A 14,091-nucleotide genomic window follows, 5' to 3' on the forward strand; every position below is an offset into this window, starting at 1 on the left:
ATTTCAGTGCCTGTGTGTGGGTAGAGGAGATGTGTTGCATGCAGGAAAAAGGGTTTAACACGTCAATCTAATCAACTCAACACCTGGATTTCCCTGAGCAGTGGAGATGGCACTGTGACGGAGGGAAACACAAAGATGACACTAATTTGCCTCGTAAGCCAGATGATAGCGAGTTGAGTAAAGCTGAGAAACTTTTAGCCTCCCTTTACTTGTAATTTTAGCCAGGGCAAATACTACACAAATACTACGCAAATACTACACATAACATTTGTACACGTTTTGTTCTAATTTGGGAAATGCATGAACGGCCAACAGCAAATCTGTGCAAATCTGTGCCTTCGAAGTACAATAGTTGCTGTTTCTATGACAACAAAAAGTTTCCTCAGAGATCATCCTCCAGAGAACAAGACTTTCCTCCTCTGGGTTATCATGACAACATGGCTGATTACACACAGCCCATAGCTTCGCATTAACACTGGAAAAGGTGGGAAATATCTTAACTGGCTTACAGCACAAACTCTGTCGAACCAGCACTCAGTGGTGTACAAATGACAAACTGCAGTGGTACAAAGGTCAAGTGCCCATTTCAAGACTAGAGAAAGTCACTGTGCCTTCCGACGTCCTCACGTAACCACAAGATGGCGTTTTTTCACATTTAGCTTTTTTACAGTGATTATATTAAGAAAGGTTTAACATGTTAAAAGTAGATCATCCGACAAGGAAAATATAAATCTTTATTCTTTTCATTAGCCTTATGAAATTAAGAATTGTTGTTTTTGGTTATAGATTGAGCCTTTTCAATCAGAGGGCCGATCGTCTAATCCAGCCATATTGCCCATTCATATTCTACAGTAGCCTAGAACGGACAAACAAAACACTGGCTCTAAACCTTTTGCATTTTATTACTTGGTCTGCTAACCATCAGGTTCTCGGAAAGGCTGGGAAGAAGGATTATTAAATTGGTTGCAATGTGCATGTTTACCACTAGATGCCACTAAATCCTTCACAACCAACCTGAAGTTTGTGATACTGATGTAGCTAAATATTAAGCATACAGACGGTGAGAAGTTTAATTTCTCGTCTGACAAAGAACTAGGAAAGTGCAGTACAAAACGTTCTTGAAAGATAGTGGTATTTCATCTTGTACGATTTTGTAAAACTGCATTTTCACTTTTCCTCATCCTACTTCTCCATTTCCCATCAAGCTGATGTGAACATATCCGATCACATTGACAAAAGATGATGTTTTATACAGGATCTGTTTGCACATGTTATTCTCTAACCATTTCAGATGACCAGCCCAAGTCGTCTCCTCCTCTTCTTTATTCAGAATTTAATATCTTATCTCTGTTTAACTAGCACCCTTGGATTTGAAAACAAAAAACATCCCAGAAAGCTAAAAATAAATGTCGGACTTTCTCTAATGATACAGTGTGGCAGATTTTGCTCCAGTTGCATTCTATAAATATCTTGAAGGAAAATAGCTGAAGCTATTTTTGACTGCAGGTACTTTTCCCCGATTCTCTCATTCTGGATTTCTCTCAAGTGAGCCTGCTGCGTTTACTATCTTTAGATTTCCCTGTTTTTGCTCAGCGGGGGCGCGGGGGGGTTAGGGACACTCTCTCTCTCTCTCTCTCTCTCTCTCTCTCTCTCTCTCTCTCTCTCTCTCTCTCTCTCTCTGTGTCTGTGTGTGTGTGTGTTTGTGGGGGGTTGTAGATGAGCTGTCACTAATGCTAGCATACTGTGGGTACTGCTGAAGTGGGGAAAGAGGACAGCATGAGCAGAGGGGAGGATATCAGGGGGATGCTTCGCCTCTCGGCAGCAGTACCCTTGAAAAGTACTGAAATAATATATGTGCAGGCTGGGCCCAGGGTGGATATAATCGAAAATGCCCTCAGGAACCTCAGGCCGTCGTGTTTTTTGGATTATTTGTAAGAGCTAGCCGTTGCCTAAAGGTTAGAAAAAAGAGGCTCGTTACCAGGAGCTTTGCACTTTGAATCCTTTTCCAGGGCAAAGTGAATGCCAGCTGGTGGTGGGAAAATGTGTCCACTGGACAGAAAACAAGTTTGGATGTGTGTTATGTGATGAATGAAAAGCTCAAAATCCATATAAAGGCTGAAAACACGATAATCAGTGAAAAAATTACTCGTGAACATTCAATATAGGTTTAGTCCTCCTCACATCTTGCTTTTCCTGACCATCCGTCATTCTTGTTTCATAATATCTCTTCCAACTGCCGTCTTTTTCTCATCCCTTCATCTCCCCCTTCTTCCTCTTGATCCATCTCCCCCCTCTTCGCTGACAGAGGCTCAGCTGGCCTCCCTTGACACAAAAACAAGCCCGGTTGTCATGGCAACCCCACCGTAGTCCACACGAAGTGATGTACATTTATTTTTAGACAAATCCCATTCAAGACTATCAGCAACGGGTTAACAGGTACACTCTCGTGCCAGAGTAGCAGATATTTCCTCCACTGTGGAAATCTGAGGCATGACACAGGGAACAAACTGACTTTTGTCCTAGACATGATGCTACAGTGCCTGAATCTGTCAAGGATGGTTAATTTTTCATTATGCCTTATTCATGAATATGCATAAAAAGCCTCCCGCGTTCCATTTTCATGGCCCAAACTAAATTGCTTCCATTTGTTACGCTCTTTTGTGAGGAAATGCAAACCTGGCATGATCGATTTGTGAAGGTGTATCTTATTCTAATCCATACAGCAACCTACTTTTCACCCTAATAAAAATAACACATGTACAAGTTGTATTAATCATTCTTTTTTAGTTTGTTTAATCTCATCCAGTTCTGGGTTAATTTTGTATTTCTTACATATCCCTTTACCATTACTCAGTAGTAAGAGAGAAAAATAAGTTTTGCCTGTGGAGACTTCATCCAACTTTCATTTATCGATTGCTTTTCATATACTATGTAAAAATGAAATATGAAACAAAAATCTACACTTGTCTACACTGTATATAAAGATTGATGACGTGGCTGCTCCCCAAAAGTGAAGCCAAAGCATATCAATGGTGGCTGGCTGCAGTATATAAATCCTACCACATCCATGTTAGTAGATGGGACATGGATTTGTAATTTTAGGTAGTTCTTATCATAATGAGATGTTTGTTCAAGTGTTCATTTTCTGGTAAAGTCTGGTTATAATTGGTTATTCGATGCTATAGAAACGGGGGGGAGACGTCCTGATTTGTCTAGCTGCCGCCACTCCATTCTTCGCTCTCTACTGTGGTGACTCTGGCTTCAAATGCACCAAGAGGCTGCGTTGATATCTGGCATATTTCAGCTTCACTTCTGGATAGTGTGAGGAAGACACATTGTCCAACTATGTATACATATACAAATAACAGTGATAAAACGACTTGTTGGTCATAACAATGGAAAGTATATATACAGTTTATTTTTAGTGTTCACTCGTTTTAGTGTGAAATTTATATAGTGATGAAGACCAGTTTAATGATAGTTTACTGACTAACCTAAAATATTAATCATGATGGATCTGAGGGATGTGTGGAAAGAGGTGCTTTCAGCAGAAATTTGTCTAATGTCTACAAATGAAACAGCTTTCAGTTTGTCTAAAATGTTGTCGCTTGTGCATGAGTGTATCGCCGTATTTCACAAAAACATATAGAGTAGGTTATTCCAGATGGGTGTTCTTCTTCCTCTTCTTTTCCTTCCTCCTCTTCTCATTTCTTTCGAGCTACTTGCTTACAGCTCAGTGGTACTTTCAAGACTCTGGCATTTGGCAGTGCCACTGATGCCCTGTGTGCCCACTCTAATAACAGCTTGTGCCAGCACTGAGGAACCCCTCTGGCATTTTGCTGGCGTTTTCTGAGCGAGTCACTTTTACAAACCTTGTCCATGATCCAAGTTTACACCGTTCGGTTTGTCACACTCCATCTGACTGTTCACCTAACGAGTGACCAGCATGCCAGGTGAAGCAGCTGTTTGTCGTGGCTCTTTGACCTGATTAGCCAAAGTGCTAAGGTCGGTCTTTGTCTCTGTTCCTTGTGGACGACATTTAGAATTGAATTTAATATTTTCCTGTGCAATCAGAACAGATGCCATTTTGGTTTTCTTGAAATCTGGTACAGACCTTTATGTCCTCCATGATCCATATATGACTGTAGTAGACTCATATTTGTGTTGAATTATTATAAGATTTGTATTTTTTTTTGTGGCAGATTTGCCTTCACTTGACAGTAGCAAAATAGCTTTTAAATGTAATGTAATCTCTTCACTCCTTCTCATTCATGGTTCAACTGATTCTGAATGAGTAAAAATGACTACACAACAGCCATAAAATAAAGTATGCCTAATTAAATATGTCATTTAAAATCAAGAGATAATTCCCAAATAAGTGTAATCTGCCTTCAGTCTTAGACAGATGCAATGGAGCCATGAAGCAGTGTGTCTGAAGTATGAATTATTAATAAAATCATAGTACCTGTGGTATTGTAATTGCAACATAATTATCAATATTTTCAAACGTTTGGTAGCCTGAAATTTGAAACACAAAGGGAACAGTAATAAACCCGTAAAACAAGCATGAGTGCTTTTGGGGATGTTGACAGGTTCTGCATCAGAGAGTCACCAGTAGGAGCTGATGATCCTGCATAATCACAGTTATTAGACCGGGGCCACTGTGGGAATACCAATTACATAGGGACACCAAAAGGACATTTGGAGCATGGCATTGAATTGTCTCATTGACTTATGCAAATGTGATCAACATTAGCATAAACATATGCATGTGCAGTCTAGCAGTAATGCGCTCATAACACAAGCAAGGCAAATAATGTGTCCACATAGAGATACACATGTACAAAAAGGTATAGGAAGGTCAGTATTAAGTGTAGATGTTATATCACTGAAATTATGGTTCACTCATCTCCAGCCATTATAGACATGAGCAATATAACAGATTTAAATATTTTCTCTGTAGGACAGGTTGAATCACATTATAATGCTGGTGTGAAACATTTTTCAGGGTACATATTATGTTCATATTCACGTTCATAATAAGGATTAAATGCTCTTATGTTCAGAAAACCCATCACTTTCCTCATATTGTTCATCGCTGCAGCCCCTTTTTTTGTCCTCTTTGTTGTAGCTCCTGTCTCTTTAAGGCCCCTCTCCATCTGCTATGATTGGCCGCTAGCCAACAGAAAGAACGGCCTCCACTATCGCTTTCCCTAGCTTTGTTTCGGGGTGTGCCAGATTAGCCACTGTAAGCGTACATGATGCTAATGTGCGGCACAGTTGTGTCACATGACATCATGGTGGTAATGATATGAGGCATGTTTGGATTGGTTCAGAAGTATCAGGAGCTTCAGTAGCAGTGGTTTCTGTCAGAGAGACGAGCTCGCTTCAAGACTGACTTCGAGCTTTTGAACTTCGCAAACATATTAAAACCTATAAAACCTACTATAGAGGAAACATAAGAACTGAAAAATCATGCTTTACTATAAAAATGTATATTGAGCCAGTCACATGAAACATCATTAAAGCCCAGGTAACACCAGGTTATCTATAGTCTATAGTTGTTATGACTCCGTTTGTCATTCAAACAATCAGCCTCTCATTTCGTCCATTGTGTAGACAGAGCACCATATCTTCCACAGTTATGGATTGTCGTTCATAATTAGCAGTAGTCAGGTGTACAGTTCATATTTATTGTCTTGTTCATTGAATCCATCTCAAGTTGTATATCAGTATAGTTCAATTAAATAATAGGTTCTCATGGGCCTGCGTGAGGGGATACAAGGTTCAAAGAACTTGAATAAACGGTTTATGATTATATTCCACCACTTCCTTCTGCGTATCACTACCATGTGGGCTTTCATTTAGACAATACATTATGTCTTTGTATGTTGATTTCCATTTACATCTTGTTGCATCGATTTGCAGTCCAGTCTTTTTGCACCTATTTATTGACCCATACCTTATCTTTCCACCAAGATTAGTGGTAATCCCAAACAAACAGATGTTGTAATAACCTCTGTGGTGAAAGTAATCGATAGATTGCTGTCTCTTTTAAGCAGCAGAGTGTTGTCGAAGTTGTTGATGATGAAGGAAGGACGCCGAGGACTAAGTACTTCAGTATAACAAAGTTTATTACACAGAAGTTTCACCAGTCAAGTCGAGCCTCTAGAAACCCGGAGATGCACAAGCCAAATAATGCAACCTGCCGTGTGGCGGTCTTACACACATTTATATAGGGAGGTTGGTTCCGCCTTTGACTTCAGGTAAAGGACGTCCCCAAAGGGATATTTGACTGAATAAGGGCCCGTTTCTGTGTCCGAACATGAAGACACACAGGTCAAGAACATTCCTTCTTAACCTATCCATTAGGCGGTCAGAGATAATTCCCTAATTCAAAGGTAATCCCAAAAAGTCAAAGTGCAAATAACACGAACATCTGGAGGACTCTCCGAGAATGTCTGAGAGTCCAGAAGTATATAAGCCTGTCTTTGTGTTTAAGACACGTCCCAACATGGTCTATTCTAAAGAATATACACGACAAGATCAATAATAATTTTACCATCATGGCTTTGAACTGATCCAAAAGTAATCTCATAATGATGTGGTTACATGGCTGCAGTCTCTTGTCAGTCTCTATTTTACTTTTTATTTTTCTCCTTCATGTATTTGCTATATGACTGAACACAGTCAGGTTGTATCTTTCACTAGAAAAAATCTTGTATCGTATTTTTGAATGAGCAAATTAATTTCAGATTTTTTTAATCAGCTTTTGTGTTTATGTAAATGTTAATTAGGGAAATACTGGAGCATTGGTGAAACTTTCTCTCTCTATCTCTTTTTTTGTTGCTTTTGAAGTCAATGAACTGGAATCATACATTACTTTCAGATGAATGGCAAAAGCAAAATTGACTGAGCAGTATATTTACTGTTATATAACCAGCACACAACAAACACACCAATACCACAGCTATAAACTCCTGAACCTGCTTTCAGTCTCATTGGTGTGTTTGTAGCTCAGCACCACTATTTTAAGAATCTCATCACATTTGTGTTGTGACCCCCGGGCTCGTCTCTGGGAGGACTTTTATTTTGTCATATTTGTTACCACCCTGCTCTCTCCATCAAGTCAAGGTGCCATCTGACAGCTTGCTGCTGAGTGGCAGGTGCTCTGCAGTCTGCCAACCACCTGGTGTGTCGCAGCATAGAGCTTCTATCTCAACACATGATAAACACTACATGCTCGCTTAATGTATACTTTACATACAAACACAAACATATATATATATGGTCACAGCAACCTCCCGTGCTCCTGAAGAACACTGCACAGGTGATGTACTGGGAAATGTCTGTTTATCCAGCAGTGTTTCCCAGATTCTCCATTTCTGAAGGTGCATCTTGTATAATGCGGAATGTGGAAGTTGATGATGATGATGATGATGATGATGATGATGATGATGATGATGATGATGATGATGATGATGATGACACCCTGTACAGGTCACCAGAGTATTGCAAGGCTGACGTACAATGGCTATGTTTTGAAACAGCATTAGTATTAGCAGGGATTTGTAGAATTTATATGCACAACATTGTCAGCAACACTTGTAATTGATTATCAATGCTGCTCTCAAATTAGCAACTAGCATACCAAAAAGCTGCCCAGGAGTTTTCAGACTCAGTTTAAGGAGGCAGCATTTCCAAACTTTTCAGCCTTAAGGCCGATTTATAGTCAGGTTTTACGCATGCACGCATGCACGCAAGAAACGCAACACGCCCCTCGCGTGCCCTCTTGCGGCTTGCGTGTGTCCGACAATTTACGACAAAACTTTGCAAGCCTCACGCAGCCGGCAAGGCTTGTGATTGGTCTACTTACTTCCTCCCGTCCGGAGTCTAGTTTCTGGTTTCATGCCCCATAATACCGACAGAAATCACGGAAGATTTAGAAGAACGAATATGGACCAAATAGATGAGCACATGGCAGAAGAGATCTGAAAGTATGACCACTTGTATTACCCGTCACTGACTGGCCGATTTGTCCGCCAGAAATAGGCTATGAGGAGCCGGAGTGGCGATGTAAATAAACAGTCGATGAAGAAGAAGACGTCTCTTCTTTGTGTGTCTTCGACAAAACACGTTACTCCGCCTAGTGTACTGGCGGTGAATTGCGTTGCAACACGCGCAACACGTTAGAGAAGTATAAACCAAAACGAGTTCGTAGATGCAACTGCGTGGCCTTCCGCGGTTGCAGTCGCAGGACTATAATTTGGCCTTTAGCGCCTCAAAAACTGTGTCGATGCCAGTCGTATTTGTAGCAGAGTTTGCATACGAAAATGTAGTGGTGTGGATGTAGCCGCAGACAAACAATCATTCACACTCACATTCATACCTATGGTCAAGTTTGAGTCTCCAATTAACATAACCCTAATCTGCATGTCTTTAAACTGTGAGAGGACTTAGAGATATCCCATAGACATGGGGAGAACATGTAAACAACACACGGAAAGATCCCAGCCATGCTGGGATATGAACCAGAATAGTTTTGCTATACTATACAAAAATACAATACACAATGCTGAGCCTCTCCAAGACTCAATCAATCATTCTGCACATCACCAAGGAGATCAATGAGTAATACAATACACAGGGAAATTGCATGAGAGCTTCATGCTCAATGGTTTTATCTTGACTTTTCCGGTCCTATCATTCCAGTGTGCAATGTGTGTAACTGAAGAATGTGTCTGAAAACATGTTTTTGTCCTTTTGCTTGTTTCTCAGATCAAAGGAGAGGAGGAGCAGAGAAGTTTTGAAGAGGGCAACGCACGTTACCTCCACAATAAAGCAAAGAGACTTGCAGCGAAGGAAAACCAGCAGTGATGCTGCTGTGTCGCACACAATTCAACGCCTGCTACAATAGTTTATTAACCCCAAACAACACAACGTAGCGTATGAAGGAAATAAAATAACCCTCTCTACTGTTCTGTTACTGTAGCCTCCTGCTAAACCTGAACATGTGCTCATTTTCAGCTGTGCTACACACCAAAGCTTCCATATACAGTTGTTTACGTATACATAAAAGAGAGAGGGGAGATTTTTAAAGATGTATGAAGACTATTGATGAACACTTTCCATGCAAAGTGACAGTCTGACTGTAAATGTAGAAGTAAGAGCTCTATTTTGTGTTAAGCAGATTATTTTCGATGACGACTTCATGATTTGTTCAAAGAGATGGTCTGAGAAGGAAAATGATGAATAAGTGAGTGAATAATAATGAATAAAATATCCAAGCGTGAGTCTGGGGCTCTCGCCTTGTGTCCTTGATGGTGTGACAATGAGGATGACGATGATGTCATTGTCTTGGGCATGCCTCGGCTGAGAGGGCCCACGCTTTTCGTCTTTTCACCACTGTGTCTTTCACATAGAAATCAGGGGAGCTCAGGGGCTTTGACTCAACTCGCATCTCTCCCACGCCTGCCCGCCCTCCCTCCCCCTGCTTCCTCTCCGCCTGTCTGTCACACTCTCGCTCCAACATTCGCTCTGCCTCACCTCGCTCCCCTTCCCTTCTCCCGGTTACTGTCACGTCTTCGTCCGTCTCCATTCTCTCCCAATGTCCCTCTCTTGCTCCTCTCGTTTACTCTGTTTGTCCCTCTGTCTCCTCTGTTCTTCTCCCTGCCTGACTCTCTTTGTCTCCAGTTTAGATGTGAGGACTCCTCACAGCCTGATAGGAGCCAGGTTGTGTATGTGAATCGTTCTCTACGGAAAGATCAGGACAGTGAATTGAGGTCGGCAGCAGCAGCCGGTGAAAAATCAATATCCATATGGACTGAAATGGAGGTGATTAATGGCCTGACATAAAAACTCCTGTTTAAATATTTATCAGGATTGGTTTATCATTTGTGTACCCAGAACACTGTTAAGACTTCAATCTGATTCATCAGGGGGTGGAGTTAGGTTTCAACCATATGCAAGAGTTTAAAAGGACGAAAATGAAATCAAAGTGAAATGAAAAGAATATGAAGAACAGAGCCGCACACAGGTTTAAACCTCATCAGAATGTCTTTTTGTTTGGACCCTTTTGTCGTCTGTACGCTGTTTGTCTGACAAAGACAGAATCTGATTTGTCATTGGATCTTGAATGTTATTGTTTTTTTCCGTGAGTCCCTCAAACACAATATGTGTGCTTCTCATTTCCCGTATGAAAATAAAGTTAGGCTGAGGCTGCACTGGGAGAATATATCTATTTTTAACCCCATTGAAGTCGAGGCATCTTGTGGGTGAAGGAGAAAACAGGGAGACAGAATCCAGCTTAGATGGTAAGATTGGACTTGATTGAACAATGAGAATGTTGCTCATCTTGATGTGCAACATCAGCAGAGACATCAGATTCCTCCTGGTTTTAAAACATTCAGAAATTAGTCTAATTTCTCATCATTCCGCACAGGGTTCATTACTGTCTGTGGCCATTTCGGCTGGCAGCAGCTGGCTTTTATACGTGGAGACGTGGAGACACGAGATATGGTATCCATGGTTACATATGTGGAAGAACAGACTTGGATTAGAAGAGATGACATTATCAGAAATAGATGTTTCTCTCACTAAAAAGATGGAATCGCTTTAAATCTTATCATTGAAGTCGGATGCAAATGATATTGCATTAGAGACTCTCAGAGAAAGTCGACAATTTCAATGAATGAAGTCGCACATCAATCTGCTTTTAATCAACAAAAAATTATGGAATCAAGGCAAAAGCTGAACTATTTGTTTCTTTGCATCTAAATTCAGGGAAAGCAGTCTTCTCACTGTTGTATCCCTGCAGACTGTCAAGGCTACTCAGAAGATGAATGAAGCTCTGATGCAGGAGAAAAAAAACATTAACGACTCAGAGCGAAGGATAAAATGATAAAGTGAGGTGGTAGAGAAAATCCCCGGCTTTCATTTTCTCCTCGCTGAGCAAAAAGTGCGAGAACGACTGCATTGTCAGTCATTCCCCACTCAGCAAGCGCTCTGCTGCATGAACACAGAGGCCCTCACCATATGCGCACATCATACTTCAAGGTCACGTGAAAATAAGTTTGTCGATAACTGCGCGAGTCAACGCTCACGATAGGTTTGCTGGCAGAAATTTCAGATGCTCAAAAATCGGAGTCTCTAATGTTTCCACTTTGTCTGTAGAAGTTGTTTTGTTTTGCTCTTCCTGGAACACCTTCACAGAGCGGAGATATGAGTCCTACATTCAGACCTCTCCTGTTCTCTGGGCTCGCAGCCAGCAGGGCTTTCCTTGCAGAGGAGTAGGTGAGGGGCCACACTTTGTCTGGCCCGGCACCACCCTTTCTCACAGCCACAGGGGACCTCGCTGGGAGGATACCACTAAATCAGGCTCTCGCTGACTCTAAGGAGCAAGAACCCCTTCACACGGGGAGGTGGCGATCCTGGTCGGCCGCGGAAAAGTAGATTGTAAAGGAGCAAATTGACATTCAAAACAGTGTTAAATATTAAACAGCTGCTGTGACTGTGCTTATATGTGTGTGGGTTTGTGTGTGTGTGTGTGTGTGTGTGTGTGTGTGTGTGTGTGTGTGTGAGGAAGAGATGTGATGTGATGTGTGATCATGGAGCTGACGGTGGGAGTGGAGGGCAGCCCAGTGCCAGTGGAGCCAGTGGGCGGGAATGCCTTCTGTTACTTTTTACTTCCAGGTCACCTAGCATCACACAGGAGAAGCTGGAGATGGACAGTCTGCTTCTTTTACCAAACTCTGTTGCCCTGTCCGATTCTTATGAAGGACTTATTTACTTCTGAATGACAAAAAATGAAGCATCCGACAGAGGCTGCATGTCCAGCACAATCAATCTCAGAATTTACATGTTTGAAACACAAGCTTTATCCCAATGTTTTTAATTTATCGCTAGAAATCGGTTTGATTTATGCAACCATGTGTTGTGCTGCAACAAAAACCTATTTTCAAACCTGACATTTGAGTTATCTGAATGTTTTATGTCAGCGAATATACTATTGCTATATATATATTGCTGTACTTCTTAAAAACCTGGTCAATACACATGGTAATTATTTCCAGTTTCATTGCTGTAGATGCAGTCTCGTCAATAGACAGAGATTTATGGTGGAGTCCAACACAATCTGTGCTCGGACAACCTATCAGGTCTCAAACAGATCTGGTTACCCCAGTCACCTGAACCTTCTTTCTGGAAATTTTAAACCCGGTTATTAAACACAAACCTGCACAGATTTGTAGCAATGCTAAGTGTAAGGTAAAAGTGTTATGGGAGATCTGATTGGTTTTGGTAATACAGTGAACTTAATTCCTCATCTTGATATTCAAACATGAAAATAAGCACCCAGTCTAAATGGGTTTTCTCATCCAAACTGTAATGAAGTCAACAGGACCCCAACTAAAGGTTTGTATGTTGTTGGAATAGTTTTGTATATCTCTGCCATTATGTGGGCAAGAAAAATGTCATGAATCTGAGAGTTACAATGTCAATCTAAAACCAGTAACTGCAGATTTAAACCTCTCTAGGTTTTTCATTTTTTAATCATGTACATGAAAGGTTTAAAATAATCAAATTACATTTTCCTATCCAGTAGGTTATCTGGTCTTCTTCCTCTGACATTTTCCTCAGAGGAAACAAGAACTCTCACTGTTTAATCTCGCTCTTAAACATATGCAATACATTTGTCCACCTCTAACTATTGACTGGATCGACTGGGAAGCTCAGGGGGAAAGTTCCTCTCTGCCTCCATAGACTGAGAACCTTGTCTTTTAAAAGCCCATCAGTACTGAAACTCTGACCTGTATATAGGCCTATATATATAAATATATGTATATACACTGCACTGTCAGCTCCCAGGTGTGAGAGTGTGTGTAGGCTATCCATTCTAATAAATAGGAAGCAGGGAGAGCGTGAGGCACTCATCGCACACATCCACCAAATAAATGAAAATGAAAATAATCCTTATAATGGAGAGACAAACCGAGGCACCAGGGACCTCTCTGTGTCTCGCCTCGCATGCAGGGACTATTAGTTTTCTCGCTGGGTACAATCTAAGCCCTGAGGGGAGGAAGCTGTCCATACAGAAATCATCCAGTCTTACATAACAGTCGCATAAGGTCAATGAAAAGGGGCCATTTACAGGAGCGTGAATTACAGGAGAAAATAATGTGCATTAATTCCGGCTCAAGATCTACCTGTCTATTATAAGCACCTCTAATTTCCTCTGGTGTCCTTGGATCAAAGCTTAATGAAGCCCCCTCTTTTGCGTTGAAAATTCCACACATTAAAAGATAAAAATTCAGAATGAGGTAGATAAGAGAATAAAAAGGCAGAGTATATATGTGCACAATATACACCTTTCACTACTGACCGTAAATATTTTTTGTGGCGCAACGTACTTGAATAAAATGAAGTATAGCACAGGACGATCTCACGACGATGTATACACTTTATTATATGAACACAAAGTTGTGTGTATTTTACATTTGGAATGGTGCTGCTGAGTCAGACAGCAGTGAGAATATGTTTGTATTATTATTTTGAGGAGGTTTCAGTGAAGGGAGCTGTACTTCTTCATTCACAGGTTAGAGGACCTGTTTTGTTTTCACATCCATGGTGCAGCTTCGTCAAAACGACCTCTTTTTTTATTTTTCATGAATTATTTCTCATTGCATCTCTCTCTCTCTCACTTCTTCTCTCTCGCTCGCTCATTTTCTCTCTGTCTTTCTCGCTCTCACTCGCCTTCTCTCTATCTCTCTCTCATTCTTTAGCTCTCACTCACTCACTCACTCACTCTTTTTCTCTCTCACTCCCCCTCTGTCTTTTTCTTACTCTCACCCTCTCACATCCCCCCTCTATTTCTCCCTCTCCCTCTCTTACTCCCCTCTCTCATTTATTATATCTCTCCCTATCACATATTCTCTCTCTCTCTCTCTCTCTCTCTCTCTCTCTCTCTCTCTCTGACACTCACTTCCCGTCTCTCTGTCTTTCTCTCCCTCTCACACACTCTCTCTCTCTCTCTCCCACGGCCACGCAGAGTCGGGTCTGAACCGCGCGCACGAGCCCTGAGCTGTCGGGAGCGCG

At 41.3% G+C, this 14,091-nt stretch overlaps 1 protein-coding gene across 4 annotated transcripts in view; it reads left to right on the plus strand.

Moving 5' to 3' along the window:
• The window catches only part of acot7 (acyl-CoA thioesterase 7), a 46,870-nt gene extending 37,577 nt beyond the window's left edge, over nt 1-9,293 (plus strand). For all 4 annotated transcript variants that reach the window (XM_062391161.1, XM_062391162.1, XM_062391159.1 and 1 more), the window contains one exon: nt 8,779-9,293. In XM_062391161.1, coding sequence (XP_062247145.1) covers nt 8,779-8,877 — 99 coding nt within the window. In that variant the 3' untranslated portion in view covers nt 8,878-9,293. The remainder of the gene's footprint in view (nt 1-8,778) is intronic.
• Nucleotides 9,294-14,091: the final 4,798 nt, after the last annotated feature.

The sequence above is a fragment of the Platichthys flesus genome, chromosome 7 (genome assembly GCF_949316205.1).
Source record: "Platichthys flesus chromosome 7, fPlaFle2.1, whole genome shotgun sequence".
NCBI classification, from domain to species: domain Eukaryota; kingdom Metazoa; phylum Chordata; class Actinopteri; order Pleuronectiformes; family Pleuronectidae; genus Platichthys; species Platichthys flesus.